The following is an 18,122-nucleotide window of genomic DNA, read 5'->3' on the forward strand; positions in this document are numbered from 1 at the left end:
CTCTTTCACTATTTATTTGGTATGAAATTTGGTATGAAATTCTAAGTTTGAGGGACTTTAAGAACTTAATTGAACGGGAGAGCCTTCTTTATGCTGCCATCTTGTCCGTGTCTCAACCGGAAGCCTCCTATTATGGGTATTGTTATAAAAGTATTATGCAGTGTTTCCTGTGGAAGAAGTGGTTTGCCTGCCTCTGGTTCCAGTATAGGCTACTACTCCGCTACTGCATCTCAAAGCTCACAGTATCGTGAGTAAGTTACCTCAGTCAGGCTCTCTCTCAGCGCGCGTTATCGTGGTAACGAGAAACTCGCGCGGAAATTATGAGATGTGTAAAAGTATTTTCGGTTCATTATGAAACTGGCGGGACCAATTAGACTGGCAGGCCGCCACAGTCTAGATAATTAATGGAAACATTGGCTGTGCTTTTGTAGTAACTCGTTACTGCCCAACACTGGCAGGGATTCAACCGGTTAGCTAGGCTAGTTCACATACTCTGGTCAAACTGTTAGTTAACATACCAGCTGCCTCGACACATATATTCCCCAGCAACGGAAATCAATGATGAGATGACTTACTGTACTCATAGGATATAGTCTTCTCCCACGTCGACCAGTCTGTAGCCACTTCGAGATGTGAATGATCAATTCAAATAATCTGCCCTCTTCTGTGTAACGAGCATCTGAATCAATAGCTCCAGTCAGCCCGTGTCGTTGGAATCAGAACGTTGTTTGTTGTAGCGGGGATATCAACATTTTACCCGGATACAGCAATGCTATTATTTTCTGATTGGCTGTTCGGTAGCTACGTATATATTTTTATTTGATTAGCTGGTGCGTGGCATTCTGAACTCTAGGGGAACCAGAGGGAACTCACTTGATTCTCTACCTGTTCTATTTAAAAAATAGCGGCGCAACTTGGTGGGCGCCCCAGGTAATTTCTCTGCGTGAGAAATACAAGGTGTGGCGTGTGAGCGTGTGAACGGGTTGAAATGCGTGTGTCTCACGCCCAATGCGTGAGACTTGAGAGCCCTGCTCTCTGGTGGGGCTGATAACAAACCAGTGCTTTCCCGCCCAGAAGCTGCGCGTTTGTTTACATGAAATACAATATAATTCTATAAACAAATCATATAATAGTTAGCTTGTTTACATGAATCTCTCAGAGTGGTGTTTTAGAAGAGTGGCTAGCTTGCTACTTGTGTTTAATAGTTAGCTTGGAGTATCAGACGTTTTGAGAATAACACATGCAAACGGCTCATTTAAGAGCCACGAACAAAGCATGAATAAAGGTGTGTGTGTGTGTGTGTGTGTGTGTGTGTGTGTGTGTGTAGAGTAGGTTGGCCGCAGGTACACCTCGGGAAGCTGTTTGTTTGTTTTTGTGATATAAAATCATAAACAGGCTTGTATGAACATCTAGACGCATGCACACCCGTTGTAATTTCCACCGTTAATGCAATAGGCGCAGATTAGAGATGCATTGGCAACTTATATGGACAATGTGCTTGATCGCGTGTATCAAGCTAGCCTACAAGGAAGCTCTGCTCACCGGGAGAGTTCACCAGCTGATGCGTCCTCGGGACCCCTCCCGCGAAGAACCGGGGGGTGAGGCGTCAGACCCGGCGACCTTTCTGCAGTATGTCCGCCCGCTGTCAGAGCAGCAATGGATGGCTTTTCAGGCCCTTGAGAAGAGCTACCGGCACCGATTGAACATCAAGCGGCTGCACGAGAGGATTTATGTTTCCTCGGGGGATCCGGGGAAGTGGGTGCGGCTCGCGGCTCTGCTGAATGGAATATTTTTTAAGAACGGAGTTTTTACATCGCAAAGCCATGGGGGTAAACCATTCAGCTTGCAACTCCTGAAATACTCTGCAAGAGTACTGAAGAAATTCCCTCCAGTGCGCCCGTGTCCTGACGTTTTAACGTCGGTCTCTACATCTGACTGGATACGCGACCAGCTATGTTTCATGTGCGACACCGTTCTGCCCTCGCTGCAGAGAGAGAGGACCGCGAGCCGGAGTCGCGGTGGGAACCGCGGGGTGAGCAGGAATAAACTGGCCTATCTTTGGTCGCACAGGAGATCAAAGGCGATCCAAGTCATTTTAAACAACAGTATGTATCCCGATCCCCCTCCCTGCCCGAGTGACATTACAGCCATACAGAATTACTACGATACAAAGTGTCAAAACAACCGGTCAGGTGACGACCTCCCACCACCGCCTTGGCATGGGGAGGTGACGTCACCCAATCCACCTTTCCTCCCTGACACCTCACACTTCACCGTCCAGGAGGTGGAGTGTGTTTTGCACAGCCTTCCCAACAACAAGGCCAGTGGCTCAGATGGGGTGACATACGAGGCACTGAAATCCACACAGTCTTGTCAGACATTAACAACTGTTTTTAATGTCTGTTTGGAGAATAAGCGAGTTCCAGATTCATGGAAAGGAGCATTGATACATCGCATCCCAAAGAAAGGCAATATCCCTGAAGATCCAACAACATGGAGGGACATCTCTCTTCTCCCTACCATCTATAAGGTGTTCATGAAGTGCATACTGGCCCGAGTCCTGCCCTGGTTGGTGGATGCTAACATCTTGTCCACCAAACAGAAGGCTTACATCAGCAGGATGGGTATGGATGAGCATGTGTTCTGCCTTAAGACAGGGATAGATGACTTTAAACATCAGTCATGTAAACTCTTTACAGTCTTTCTTGATTTTAGAGATGCTTTTGGGACATTAGCTCACAATATAATGATTAGATCACTGGAAGAGATACAGCTACCCCAGCTATTCATTGACATTGTGAGAGATGTGTACCGAGTAATCTGTGGGAAGCAGCTCACTCGCCCAACACCACTTCAGACAGGCATTAAAACTGGCTGTCCATGGAGCGCGGTTAATTTCATAATTGCCATCAACCAGTGGATTAAGTGGCTGTGTCAGTGTGCCCCTGAGGGTGTCATCTCCCCCAACCCAGTGCAGGGCTACGCAGATGATGTTGTCCTGGCCTCCAGGGAAGAGAGCATCATCAAGAACATGCTCTGCAGGACGGATCGTTTTTTGGAATGGTCTGGCCTGGAGGTCAAAGCCAGCAAATGCGCTGTCCTGTATGAGAGGCGGAGTGGGGGGAACAGGTGGTACCACTCAAAAACAGACACACCCCCTGTTTTCTCTTTAGCAACACAGCCCATTCGTGTAAATTCTCTTCATGAGACATACCCATATCTTGGACATAAAATTAACATCGCAGGAGAGTGGAAGGAGCAAGTCAATAACATCCTGACTGAGTTCACTTCCAGGCTGGACTTGATAGACAATTGTCCTCTGCCACTAACTATGAAGTTAGAAGCCATCAGGCAGGTGGCCCTGTCCAAAGTTCAGCACCTCTTCTCCAATGTCCACATCCCCCAGAAAGTGCTGTGTGAAATGAACAACAAGACTGTGAGCGTAGTGCGCAGGTGGCTTGGACTCAATTCACACAGCACCCGTGACATCATCTTTCATCCCCAGTGGGAGGGAGGGCTAGGGGTCCCCAATGTAGAATGGATCTACACCAGCATGAGAATTTCCCATCTTCTCAGGATGCTTAACAACGACGACAAGGACGTCAGGGAGCTGGCCCGCTCCTCCATGTTCCTGGACCTGAGGAGAAGGAAGGTCCCAGTTGCCAGGGGGGCGGAGCCCCACTTCCTTGGGTTCAAGAGGAAACCCAGCGGAAAATTGGACACTCATTCCGCTGGTTTTGGAGTTTGGTCTGATTGGCCAGACCTGAATGACCTCTGTGTCCGAGCCGGGGTGTCCCTGGAGTGGGTGCGGTCTGACTCTGAGACTGTTCGGGTCTCAGAGAACTGTATATCTGACCCTCTCACACAGGTCAGGGCAACAGCCTCCTTTGCTGGACAGAGCCACCAGCTAACATCTAGAGGGGCCAGACGGACTCTCATGGACCTTCATCAACATCAACAACAACAACACTGGACTGGTCTGAAACTCCAGGGAAAACTGGCATGTCTTCCCACAGCTGATCACTCTGTTTCTCATTCTTTTCTAAAAAACACTGCACTCGATGAGGACATTGTCATATTCACAACCAAGGCCAGATTACAAGTCCTTCCTACCAGACTCAACCTCTCTATTTGGTTTCCATCCACTCAGGTTCCTCATTGCTTGCACCACACCACAGAACAGGTTACAGAAACACTATCACACATCTTGAATGGCTGTTATGTTTACAAAGGAATGTACATGTATATAGCACGTCATGACAGAATTGTGAGCCTTATAGTAAAGGACATATCACTCCACTTCCCAGTTACAGTGAAAATGTATACACATGCTTGTGTCAATGCATCTATGTTCAATTTCTGTAATGACCAATGTCACTTTTCACAGTTGTCTGCTAACACACCAGATGTTGTTGTTGTTAATGAAGAGTCCAGAGAGGTGTCTGTATTAGAGGTAGCATGCACCTTTGATATAAGCCTAGAGGAAGCCTTCATGACTAAGGTCATGAAATACCAGCAGCTTGTAGATACCATCTCAGAGCTAGGCTATAGGTGTACGCTATTAGTCTTTATATTTGGCAGTCTTGGACATGTGCACAGATTGGTTGTCAGAAGACTACGTCTACTGGGAATGTCCAAGGGAGAAGCAAAAAGGCTCAGCAAGTATTGCTCTGTCTCTGCGATTATTGGCAGCCGCCATATATGGCGGAGACGGTGTTACTTGTACCCGTGAGTCTTGTCCTGTTGTATGTGAAAGACATTGTCCATGTCTGTTTGTGAATGCATCCCATCTGTGCCTTCTGTATTTGTGTCCCTGTATACTTGTTTCTATGTGGACATAAATAAATGATTAATGTGTGTGTGTGTGTGTGTGTGTGTGTGTGTGTGTGTGTGTGTGTGTGTGTGAATGAATGAATGAATGAATGAATGGACTTTATTGTCATTGCTGCAGTACAGGTACCAAACAACGAAATTTAGGAGGGGTGGCTCCCCTGGTGTTAGGAAAGGAAAAAAAAAAAAAAAACTTTAAAACAAAAATCACAAGAAGGGAAGGAGCTGGTTTACATAAATAAAGGCTATGTACACAATCCACTGTACTATACTGTACAGATAGACGACTAGGGTTGTCATATTGCACAATAGTATTGTTTCACGTTATTTAAAGTGTCACAGTTTGCAGGCTTGAAATGTACATGTTTGTGCCTCAGCACTACACCTTTCAGTCCAGCAGCTGCCATACAATCCGTCCAGACTGTCCAGGGCCCAGAACTTAGGTCTTTGCTGTGTTCAGGGCCTGGACGGCCCTGTGGTAGAAGCTGTTCTTCAGTCTGTTAGTCTTAGCGGCTAGTTGTCCTGAACCGCCTTTTCGAGGGCAGCCTGGTAAAGTGTACGTACCCAGGGTGGGTCGGGTCCCTGGAGATCTTGGAGGCCTTCCTGAGACAGCGTGTGTTGTACAGCTCTTCCAGAGAGGGGAGGGGGGCGCCGGTGATCTTCTGTGCTGTTCTCACGACTCTCTGTAGCGCATTTCTCTCCGCTGTTGTGCAGCTGGAGAACCAGTTGCAGATGCCGTAGGTGAGGATGCTCTCCACTGCGCCGCGGTAAAAGGTCACCAGTATCTCCTGCTTGCTGTGTTCCTTCCTGAGGCATCTCAGGGTGTATAGCCGCTGTTGTGCCCTCTTGATGGTGCCTTTTGTGTTGTCCTTCCAGGTCAGGTCATCCCGCATGTGCGTCCCCAGGAATCGGATGGTTGAGACTCTCTCCACGCTCTCTCCGTCGATGAGCAGGGGCTGGATCTCGGACTTTTTCCTCCTGAAGTCTACGATGATTTCCTGGGTCTTTGACTTGTTCAGCAGCAGGTTGTTAACCTTGCACAGCTTGCTCAGTTGCTCTACCTCATCCCTGTACGCCGCCTCGTCCCCCCCGAGATACATCCCACCACGGTGGTGTCGTCTGCAAACTTTACGATGGAGTTGCTGGGGTGGACGGGGGTGAAGTCGTAGGTGTAGAGGTTGTAGAGGATGGGGCTTAGCACGCAGCCCTGGGGGGACCCAGTGCTGAGTCTGAGGGCTGTGGAGGTGTGGGGGCCCACCCGCACCCTCTGGGGGCGGTCGGTCAGGAAGTCCTTGATCCACGCACATATAGAGTGTGATAGACCCAGGTCTAGTAGTTTGGTCACTAGCCTGTCTGGAAGGATGGTGTTGAAGGCGGAGCTGAAGTCCACGAAGAGCAGTCTCGCGTAGCTGTTTCCCCTCTCCAGGTGGGATAGAGTGGCGTGGAGAGTCGTCGCGATGGCGTCCTCTGTGGACCTGTGGGCTCTGTAGGCGAACTGGTATGGATCCAGGTTGGGCAGGAGGCGTGTGAGTATGTGGGCCCGGACTAGTTTCTCGAAGCACTTCATGATGATTGGTGTGAGTGCCACCGGGCGGTAGTCGTTTAGGCAGCTCACCGTGCTTTTCTTCGGGACTGGGATGATAGTTGAGGTTTTCAGGCAGGGTGGGACGGTGGCCTGGGACAGGGACTGGTTAAAGATGTTGGTGAAAACCCCGGCCAGCTGGTCGGCGCAGTCTCTCAGCACCCGTCCCAGGACGCCATCCGGCCCCGAGGCTTTCCTGGGGTCCACTGCCTTCAGTACGCGTCTCACTTCATGCTCTGTGAGGGTGAGGCTGCTGAGAGCTGGAGAGAGTGGTGTTTGTGTTGCGGTTACCTCCGTTCGCCCCTCGTCGAACCGGGCGTAGAAGGTGTTCAGCTTTCCCGCCAGCAGGGGGTCGTCCTTTGCGGCTGTGAGCCTGTTGGCTCTGAAGTTTGTCATCTGCTGAACCCCCTGCCACATCAGAAAAAGCCATTTATGCCTATATTTATATATATATATAGTATATTTATGTATTTTACTATTTTATGCCCCATTTTCTTGTCACACATCAAATGATATAGCAACATACTTGATGTGTGTGTGTTTTATCCTAGTAACAGTGAGTGTGTTCATGTCCTCCCTGTTAGGTTGTTGGCAGAGTTACTCCCAGGCTGGTTAGAATGACAGGTGGAGGGAGTAGAGAGTTAAGTGTCTGGTTAGAAGGGTTAAGTGTCTGGTTAGAAGGGTTAAGTGTCTGGTTAGAAGGGTTAAGTGTCTGGTTAGAAGGGTTAAGTGTCTGGTTAGAAGGGTTAAGTGTCTGGTTAGAAGGGTTAAGTGTCTGGTTAGAAGAGTTAAGTGTCTGGTTAGAAGGGTTAAGTGTCTGGTTAGAAGGGTTAGGTGTCTGGTTAGAAGGGTTAAGTGTCTGGTTAGAAGGGTTAGGTGTCTGGTTAGAAGGGTTAAGTGTCTGGTTAGAAGGGTTAGGTGTCTGGTTAGAAGGGTTAGGTGTCTGGTTAGAAGGGTTAAGTGTCTGGTTAGAAGGGTTAAGTGTCTGGTTAGAAGGGTTAAGTGTCTGGTTAGAAGGGTTAGGTGTCTGGTTAGAAGGGTTAGGTGTCTGGTTAGAAGGGTTAGGTGTCTGGTTAGAAGGGTTAAGTGTCTGGTTAGAAGGGTTAAGTGTCTGGTTAGAAGGGTTAAGTGTCTGGTTAGAAGGGTTAAGTGTCTGGTTAGAAGGGTTAAGTGTCTGGTTAGAAGGGTTAGGTCTCTGGTTAGAAGGGTTAAGTGTCTGGTTAGAAGGGTTAAGTGTAGGGATGCACCGAAATGAAAATTCTTGGCCGAGGCCGAAGCCGAATTTAAGGAAACACTTGGCCGAATACCGAATGTGTATCGGCAGTTTTTAATTTTATCATTGCATAAACTAAATACATTTTGCTTTTTATTCATACTTCTCAAAGAAAGAAATTGAGATTGAAAAAAAAGAACTTTTATATATAACTTATTATAACTAATTATCGTGGGATTTAATCTCTACTGCTTTCCAGGGTTCAAGTTAATGATATTCATGATTTGTCTCTACATAGGCTTCAGAAAGTATTTAGACCCCTTCACTTTTTTCACATTTTTGAATAGATTTGCCATCAATCCACACACAGTACCCCATAATCTAAGTAAAAACGTTTTTTAATGTTTGCAAATGTATTAAAATGTAAATACAGAAATACCTCATGTACATAAGTATTCAGACCCTTTGTCACTCTTAAAATTAGGTCAAATGCTAAATGTCTTCAACAAGTCATTCAACAAGTTGAATTGAGTCCACCTGAGTGTAAGGATAATAGTTCATGTTATTTCAGAATGAATATCTTTTGTTTTTATAGTCTCTGGTTTGCATAGAAACCACCGCATGATACAGCTGCATGTCATAAACTCGTGTAGAACAGCTGGGAGTCTGAATATGTTTTCAACAAGGCAACAACTCTGCTTCTCACTCCAATTTTAAATTGAGCTACGACTGCTAAGCTAACTAGCTAGATGAGTGTAAGGTTGCGTTCGTAAAGTCGCTCTGAGAGCGCTGGAGCGCACACTGGGCCCGACGTCATAGAGAAACCGAGTCATTTGATTGGACGAGAGGCATTCCACGAGTGCTGATCGGATTTCCTGAGTGAATTTACGAACGCAGCCAGTTTTGAAAGCGCGTCGCCTCGCGCCGCGCGCCTGTTGAGAGTTATATTTAATTGTATTGCGTCATCAAAACACGGCCACTATTCGGTGGTAAACATTCTGTGTTTTCACACATTCGGCCGAATACCGAATGTGCTTTATTTTGCGATATTCGGCCGAATACATTCGGTGGCCGAATGTTCGGTGCATCCCTAGTTAAGTGTCTGGTTAGAAGGGTTAGGTGTCTGGTTAGAAGGGTTAAGTGTCTGGTTAGAAGGGTTAGGTGTCTGGTTAGAAGGGTTAAGTGTCTGGTTAGAAGGGTTAAGTGTCTGGTTAGAAGGGTTAGGTGTCTGGTTAGAAGGGTTAAGTGTCTGGTTAGAAGGGTTAAGTGTCTGGTTAGAAGGGTTAGGTGTCTGGTTAGAAGGGTTAAGTGTCTGGTTAGAAGGGTTAGGTGTCTGGTTAGAAGGGTTAAGTGTCTGGTTAGAAGGGTTAAGTGTCTGGTTAGAAGGGTTAGGTGTCTGGTTAGAATGACAGGTGGAGGGAGTAGAGAGTTAAGTGTCTGGTTAGGGGTTGATGTTGGTATTGTTTGAGAAATATACTCTTCACTGTTTCTGCTTCCTTTGTTTCCACTGCACAGATCCACCTCACAGCCCAGCTACCATGTCTGACCCCAGGTCCACACAGTCCCCTGGTTCTGGCTGTGGTTCTCCAGCCCTGGAAAGCACACACGGCCGATGGATGGTGGCAGTGAAGCTTGAAGACTGCAGGAAATTACTCAAACTCAATGTGCCAATTAAAGAGGAGGAGGAGGAGGAGGAAGAAGGAGAAGAGAAGAAAGATGTGATGGTGAAAGAAGAACAGGAAGAAAGGGGTGAGGAAGAAGAGAAGAAAGATGTGATGGTGAAAGAAGAGGAAGTAGAGGAGGAAGATGTGATGGTGAAAGAAGAGGAAGTAGAGGAGGAAGATGTGGTGATGGAAGAAGAACAGGAAGAAGGAGGAGAGGAAGAAGAGAAGAAAGATGTGATGGTGAAAGAGGAAGAAGGAGGAGAGGAAGAAGAGAAGAAAGATGTGATGGTGAAAGAAGAGGAAGTAGAGGAGGAAGATGTGATGGTGAAAGAAGAGGAAGTAGAGGAGGAAGATGTGGTGATGGAAGAAGAACAGGAAGAAGGAGGAGAGGAAGAAGAGAAGAAAGATGTGATGGTGAAAGAGGAAGAAGGAGGAGAGGAAGAAGAGAAGAAAGATGTGATGGTGAAAGAAGAGGAAGTAGAGGAGGAAGATGTGGTGATGGAAGAGGAGGATGAAGAGGACAAGGATTATGAAGATGATGAAGTTGGTGAGGATGATGAAGATGGTGACGATGATGAAGATTATGAAGTTGGTGAGGATCCCGAAGATGATGAGGATGGTGAGTTCATGTTATGTATTTGGTGAAGGCCAGGCCAGGTTAATGAGTAGATCAAAGGGCGCTGGCAGATATTTAGGCTGCATTTACACCGCAGGTCCAAGTGACACAATTCAGATTTTCTTCTCACGTTTTTTCTCATGTGGCACAGATGGGTTATGTAACATGCAGGTGTAAGCAGTATACAAGCACATTGACTCTGATATTCTCAGATCCCATTCAGGCCTCAATCTGATGCCGACCTCTATCAGATATGAATCTGATATGTGTCATGTCTACTGCGGTCTCAGCAGGCAGGTCGCATATACAGTGCTGTGAAAAAGTATTTGCCCCCTTCCCAATTCCGTGTGTTTTTGCATGTTTGTCACGCTTAAATGTTTCAGATCATCAAACCAATTTTAATATTACACAAAGATAACCTGAGTAAATAGAAAATGCTGTTTTTAAATGATCATTCCATTTATTGAAGTCAAAGAGTTAGGGTTATACAGGTGAATAGTAGCAGGGTTATACAGGTGAATAGTAGCAGGGTTATACAGGTGAATAGTAGCAGGGTTTCAGGGGTTTTCCTGCATAGAGAATTATGAGGCGGCCGCCTCCGTCATATTTCTAGCCGCCTCCAGCTCTCGTCAAAACTCCGACAGTCGTATTTTCGACAAGCGTTGCACTCGGTGGATTTCTGTCATTTCTAACTGCAATTCCGATGTGGTGGCGGGGGCGCTGTTTAACCTTAACCCTGGTGGCGCTGTGCTGCAAATAAGCTTAGCTTTGGTGTTTGCTAGCGAAGACAAAACAAGGAACCAGCCAGCAACATGTTGAGCCCTGGACTTGCACACTTGTCACTTTGTCAACTGTCAGAATAGTCTTTTAGGTCGAAACGTTATTTCATATCAAAAATCCTGAAAGTCACATTAGTTGGCTTGCTGTTCCATTTTCCAGAATGACAAGTTGAGCCTATACTAGTGTTAGTCAGTGCTCCTTTTAATGTATTATTTGCAAAATGATCAGTTTTGAAGTCTGTCAGGGGTTTCAATTGCTGAAAAGTTGTATTAATCAGACAGTCAACAATAGGTTTTGGACTGACATGGTACTACTGTCATTAACAAGGACTAACCAACTTTCTCCGTCATAACCTCATTTTGTGGCAGAAAAACCCTGAGTAGACGTTTTTGATGACGCGATCAAACAGTGCAATGCTGTTCTTATTTATTTATTTATTTTCAGTTATTGTGCTTTGTTGGTATAGCCTAATGTCTGCTGGAGTGTTCAATAAAAGTGATCAAATAGAAGTTTTCACAATGTCTTTCTTTGAAAAGCATGAATAAAAAGCAACATTTATTTAATGTATGCAATGGTACAGAAATAAATGAAAAACTGCCGGTACGCATTCAGTATTCGGCCAAATGTTTCCTTAAATTCAGCTTCGGACAAGACATTTCAATTGTGTGCATCCCTAATTTAAATGACACAGTTCTATCAAGGATGGAATATTACAGGTTTCCATTCCAGGTATCCTAACACTCTGAACACAGCGTGTGCAGACTCCAGAGATGTGGTGTTACTTCTGGCACTGCTGAGTCTATGGAAGCAGCACTTGTTCTCATGTTGTTTCTAATCCTGTATATGTTCCTATTCTTACAGGAGAGAGCTCCAACCCAGACTCAGACATGGAGCCCAGCTCCACCGCATCAGGAAGCCATAAACAACACAGACTACACACAGGAGAGAAGCCATATCCCTGCTCCCTGTGTGGGAAGAGTTTCAGTGTGGCAGCAAACCTAAAGAAACACCAGAGAATACACACAGGAGAGAAGCCATTCTGCTGCTCCCAGTGTGGGCAGAGTTTCAGTCGGGCAGGAGACCTAAAGAGACACCAGAGAATACACACAGGAGAGAAGCCATTCTGCTGCTCCCAGTGTGGGCAGAGTTTCAGTCGGGCAGGAGACCTAAAGAGACACCAGAGAATACACACAGGAGAGAAGCCATATCCCTGCTCCCAGTGTGGGAAGAGTTTCAGTCGGGCAGAAAACCTAAAGAGCCATCAGAGAATACACACAGGAGAGAAGCCATATCCCTGCTCCCAGTGTGGGAAGAGTTTCAGTCGGGCAGAAAACCTAAAGAAACACCAGAGAATACACACAGGAGAGAAGCCGACTGCTCCCAGTGTGGGAGGTGTTTAAAGGAGACAGGAGCCCTAAAGAAGAAGGGGGGGTCTGCTGGCTGCACCATCATCTACTGTATGTTCATGTGCTTGTTGATCGGATCAGGGAGAAGGTTGTGTCATGACATGAGCCTTTTCTAGATCATCTTCTCTCAAATCCTCCTGTCCTCTTCTCATACCCTCCTCTCCTCCCTCATCTCTTCCTCCTGTCTCCTCCTTTCCTCTCCTCCTTTCCTCTCCTCCCCTCCTCTCCCTCCTGGTTTCACCACACAACCACTTTTTTCAGATGCGATAATGTTATGTTGAACCTCCTGAACTCCTCCACCACCACCACCACCTCCTCCTCGGCTGCCTCCGAGGGACACACCTCCCGCGGCGGGGGGGCGCAGCAGCTAAGACCCCTGGGAGCCCGCAGCTGGGCCCCCCCCCACCACCACCGCTCCACGCCCACCCCCCCCCCTGCCCTGACGGCGGTGTCCGAGCCCGGCAGCCTGTGCTCCTTCGCCGAGTCCCTGAAGGTCCCTCCACCTCCCACCACCACCGCCGCCCCCCCCCCACTCCTCGGCCACGGGCCGCCGCAGCCCCCTGGGCGGGGGAGGGGGAAGTGGGGGAGGTAACCTCAACCTGAGCCGCCGCCTCCTGGAAGAGCGAGGTGACGGGGGTGGTGGTGGGGGGGGGGGTGGAGCGCTCCTCCCCCCTCCTCCTCCTCCACCACCACGCGTCCCACTCCTCCTCCTCCTCCCCCCCGCCGCCACCCCTCCCCCTCCTCCTCCACGCTTCCCACTCCTCCTCCGACCTGCGCCGACTGTGTAACGGCGGCGGCGGCAGGCCCCTGAGGACGGCGCGCAGCAGCTCCAGCTCTGCCCCCCCGCTGCCCCCCAAACCCAGCAACCCCCCCCCCACCAAGGCCCCCCTGGCGCCCCCCCCCCTCTGCGACAACCACCCCCAGCAACAGCCCCTGGAGAGAGACCCCGCCACCACGGCTACCCCGCTATCCGGGGGGCTGGCTGGGGCGGGGCCGGCAGGCGAGGTGGAGCTGGAGCTGGGCTCCTCGGTGTCCCGGCGGCCCTCCCTGCACCGCTCCAAGTCGGACCTGAGTGACCGCTATGCCCGGGCGGGCGCCGACGTGGAGCGCTTCTTCAACTTCTGCGGCCTGGACCCGGAGGAGCTGGCGGGGGTGGAGGGGGGCATGGCGGCCGGCGTGGAGAGCTGCTTCGCCCGGGCCAACTCCGACATCGTGTCGTCGCTCAACTTCCGCAGCGCCAGCATGGTCAGCTCGGACTGCGGACGGTCGCGCCGCAGCGACGAGGATCTCACGGATGAGGAGGACGAGGAGGAGGAGGGGGGGGAGGAGGGGGGGGCGGGGGGGGAGAGGGTGCCGTATGGGATCTCGGCGGTGGAGAGGAACGCCAGGGTCATCAAGTGGCTGTACAGCATCAAGCAGGCGAGGGAGGCGCAGAAGGTCTCGCACGTCTAAGACGTCTCCCCGGAGAGAGAGAGAGAGAACATTCCGGAAAACACACACAAACTCAGAACCGAAAATGGTCCCTTAGAGAGAGAGACTCTAGGAGAGACTACAGGGACAGAGATGATGATGATGATGATGATGGAACTCTTTGAAAGGGTGAAAGGAAAGCAGGAAGGCCTGGTGAGAGCTGATGATGATGATGATGATGAGGGTGATGAGGGTGAGACAGGCCATGGACGGTGGCTTTAGCTTTCAGTGTTAGCTTTCCTCCTCCTCCTCCTCCCCCCCTGCCCCCCCCTGCCTCCCCCTGCCCCCCCCTACCTCCCCCGCCAGCACGGCCAGCAGCAGGTTTAGGAAAAAACAAAAAGCCTTTTTCAAGATGGCCGCCATTCAGTGCCGTCTCTCTCTCTCTCTCAGCATAATGATGCCAGATGTCTCCTTACCTGTCTTCTTCTCTTTTACGTTTACATTGTTGACGTTTAGCAGGGTGGGCGAAGGGTATGAGGGTGCAAAGGAGGGGGGGGGGGACATGGGAGAATTTGGGGAGATTGGGGGGGGGCGGGGGAGCTCGGCCAGGAGTGAGTTGCAGTAGTCTTCCTCCTCCTTCTTCTTCTTCTTCTCCTTCTTCTTCTCCTTCTTCTCCTTCTTCTTCTTCTTCTCCTTCTTCTCCTTCTTCTCCTTCTTCTCCTTCTTCTCCTTCTTCTCCTTCTTCTCCTTCTGCTTCTCCTTCTCCTTCTCCTTCTTCTTCTTCTTCTTCTTCTTCTTCTTCTTCTTCTCCTTCTCCTCCTCCTCCTCCTCCTCCTCCTCCTCCTCCTCCTCCTCCTTCTTCTTCTTCTTCTTCTTCTTCTTCTTCTTCTTCTTCTTCTTCTTCTCAATGTTTCAGAACACTGAGCCTGGAAGCCATAGCAGTTGTGAATGCAGTGCTTCAGTGTGTTCACAAGTCTTCAGCTCTGTCTTGTTATCTCTCAGATCCAATTCATGAGCTTTGTGTTTGTATAGAAAAAACCCTCTACCCCCCCCCCCCCCCCCCCCCTGTGGAAGCATGGTACAGTCCAAAACCTGCCACACCCACCCCTCTGGTACCCAACTCCTCTCAGCGTTACTATGGCGATAGCGTCCAAGCAGCAGCAGGCATTATGAACAGTGTTTTTCGGTTCAGCTTCAGTTTCCGGTTTGTTGTCGTCCATAATCATAATCTACTCAATCACACGACAGTTGGATTTTGTGGTACTTTGCTTTTCTTTAAAAAAAAACAATAAACAAACAAACAAAAAAACGTATGTGTAAATGCTGTAAGAAAATGTATATATATTTTTTTTTTAAATGTGTTCAGTTGTTTTTGTCTGAGGGGTGTCTGTTTAGAGCTACTACACTACAAACGAACAAGATGGCCGCCGGCTTGTAGTCCTGCTCGCAGAGCTATCAGCTGGGCTGTCAGACTCTCTGTTCACAATCAAACTCTCTACCCTACGTTGGGGAGGCTGGCGGAGGTAGAAATCGGAGGACGGGCTCATTGTAATGCGTGAAATAGAATGAGGAATAATATCAAACACACTATTCCTCATTCCGTTCCATGCATTACAATGAGCCCGTCCTCCGATTTCTACCTCCGCTAGCCTCCCCTGCTCTACATGTTCAGTAATATGGAGTTGGAAATGTTTTGCAGTACTTAAACATGAAGAAGAAGACAAAATGTGTTCACAACAATGTCACAAGATGTTTTGCATTATTTCAATAAATGGCTTGTTTTGCCATCTACAGTACGTCCCAATGTTTTGTGAGTATTATTTCATTAAAATTATATTTGATGAAACCCGTGAGCTTTCCTCATTTTTCTGTACCGTAATCTCTCTATTATCTGGGAAGTAGTGTCGTATATTTCTAACCTGTTGGCTACTAAAATGAAGAATAGTTATTGAGCAGGTTAAGACCATTTATTCAAAATGCAAAAGTACACAGACATCAAAGATGGACGCTGGTCTGGCAAAGAGAGACAGAGAGAGAGAGAGAGAGAGAGGGGGAGGGGGACAGAGAGAGAGAGAGAGAGGGAGCTGCTTGGTCAAGAGGTGAGGGAGAAGAGCGCCAGGGCCAGAGCCCACATCCTTACTTATAAACTTGGTCAAGATGCAGTCACAGCCAGTGGTCCTATCAGGTCAGGGGGAGGGGCCAGGAGGTCATAAATACCTTGCCCCACAGTCAGGAGCAAACATATAGGCCCATTATTAAGTACAAATAAACTACAGATTCCCCCCTCGGAATACCCAGAGGGTGTTCCGAAACTAAATGACCACAAAACAAAAACAAAAACACAAAACCCCACCGACTGCAACTAAGAAACCAAAGAAAAAAAAAATTTAAAAAAATAAACAACATGTTCCAATAAACAACAGAAAAACTACATCAACACACAACACAAGAAACATAATAACACAGACCAACCCAGCACCAGTACCAGCAACCAAAGATATCATATAAACCAAATACAAAACAATCAACAATAAAAAAGAATCCTAAAAATAATAATACAAATTAAACTAAACACAGTTCATCATGCACAAATCAATACAGAAACTTCCAACGACCGATGTTTTCTTTGTCCTTGAAGCGTCAGGGTCAGAGGTTGCTAGCACTTGAACCCAGTTGGAGAACAGCCTTTACCGCTGTCTCAGATTGATAACACTTTCATAGTCAGGAGCTTCCATTTTCGTTGCGCTAGGAACAGAACCTCTCTCCTAGCTTTGTATAACCACCACATCACTTCTCAACTGACCTCAATCACACGATATAGAAACAAACAAAACACAAATAATGACATTCAGTTATCATAACACATAATTCTCCAACAGTAAGCATAGGACAAAGGGAATGCATTAATGCATAGATCTTCACCTCAGGTGAGGACTAGTCTTCTGAAAAGTTCATTAACGTGGACTGAGTGACTGATTTTCCAAAAACAGTCAATGAGGCCCTGCCTCCTAAGAAAGTCAAAAATCATGTCTGCTATAATAGGTGCTCCTATCTTAGCAAAATAAGTTTCCCATGCCCCTAAGACCGTTTCCAGCCATGCTATCATCTGCTGTCCATTCCCGTCGTTCCCTTTGATCTGCTGCTTCACTACCCTATTCATAGTCTTTAATCTTTTCCTAACTGGTCGTCGTCCGTCAGTGTCATTGAGGTTCAGGCAGCCGCCTGGTCCCCTCCCACGCTGATCAAGGTCTGGGGAGTCGCCCTCAGCATCATCTGAAGCATGGTGCAGGCACTCGCCAGCATCCCCAGTAGCACAGGTGTCCAGGCTTTGGACACTCCCAGGCTGGACCTCCAGACTGTCAACACTCTCTGCTTCGTTGGTTTCTGGTTCATTGGCATCTGGACAGCTTTCCACTGTCCCCTCGGTTTCAGGCACTGCCGGTAATGTCACTGGCTGTAACACTGGCATTGCCACTGGCTCAGGCAACACCACAGCATCTCGTCGTAGCTCCTCCTTCTCAGGTTCTCTGGGGACCTCGGCACCTGTTGGCACAACATCCTGCCTACTCTGTACATCCACCCCCCTGTCCACCACCCGTGGCCCTATTGGGGTAGGGATATGCCCAGACACCACTGGTGTACCCACTCTGATGTTGTTTCTCCAACAGACCCCACATTGACCCAAAGCATGGTCAATCTGTTCCATCAAATATGGACTCCAAAACCCATATTCCTTGGTGATCTTGCGTCTTACCTCCCCCCTAGCCACATGTGCTAATCCATGAGCTTCCCGTATTAACATGCCTAATAAATCTGAGGGTGCTACAACCAACCCCTCATGATTCCTCCATAGACCTGTGTCATCCTGACTTGCCCCCCTTGCTAGCCAAACGTTCTTGTCTAACATAGTTGCTCTACTCTGTAACATCAATAAATCCTCAAGTGTGACCATGCCCTGTAATTGCTTTTCATGTGTGACCAGAAGACCTTTACCTGCCTTGTCTGCTCCTGTAATGGCTTTGGCTGCATCCTCTGCAGCCCTGTTACCTTGTGTGACATGTGATGAGTCAGACCTGTGTGTGGCACACTTCACTATGGCTAATTCCTTTGGCTTCATCATGGCTTGTAACAGCTTCATGATCTGTGCGTGGTGCTGTATAGGCGTACCATCAGTTCTCTTAAAACCCCGCCCCCTCCATACAGCTCCATTAAAATGACAAACATTATGTACATAGGCAGAGTCGGTGTACACTGTCACTCTCCGTCCGGTTCCCAAGTTGCATGCTTCTGTGAGGGCAATCAATTCAGCCAACTGAGCCGAGCAAGGCTGAGGAACTGCCTCAGCCTGTTCTACAATAAACTTTGAATTCTGTGCTTTAACTAAGGAATACCCAGCGCACAAAGTTTCTCCTACCCCGTAACAAGACCCATCAACCCAATATTCTATATCAGCTCCCTTTAAAGGCAAAGCTTGTAGGTCTGTTCTATGCTTAATCACTCTGGCCGTCGATGGAATCTGAACACCGGATGGCACAGTCACCTGACAGCCGTCAGGTGTGCATTTTACTGTACAGTTCAATTGGCATTGAGCATCTCTCCCTAGCAGCCCTGTTGGCGTGTG

The 18,122-nt window shown here is 48.2% G+C and overlaps 1 protein-coding gene across 1 annotated transcript; it reads left to right on the plus strand.

The window, feature by feature from the left end:
• Positions 1-1,492: 1,492 nt before the first annotated feature.
• LOC308151788 (uncharacterized protein) lies at positions 1,493-13,543 on the plus strand (the record flags this gene model as incomplete). Its single annotated transcript, XM_080524688.1, has 4 exons — positions 1,493-1,829; positions 2,973-3,132; positions 12,585-12,730; positions 12,822-13,543. The coding sequence occupies 4 exons, from the start codon at positions 1,493-1,495 to the stop codon at positions 13,541-13,543; spliced, it is 1,365 nt and encodes a 454-aa protein (XP_080380814.1).
• Positions 13,544-18,122: the final 4,579 nt, after the last annotated feature.

The sequence above is a fragment of the Nansenia antarctica genome (assembly GCF_963989245.1).
Source record: "Nansenia antarctica genome assembly, chromosome: 2".
Lineage (NCBI taxonomy): Eukaryota > Metazoa > Chordata > Actinopteri > Argentiniformes > Microstomatidae > Nansenia > Nansenia antarctica.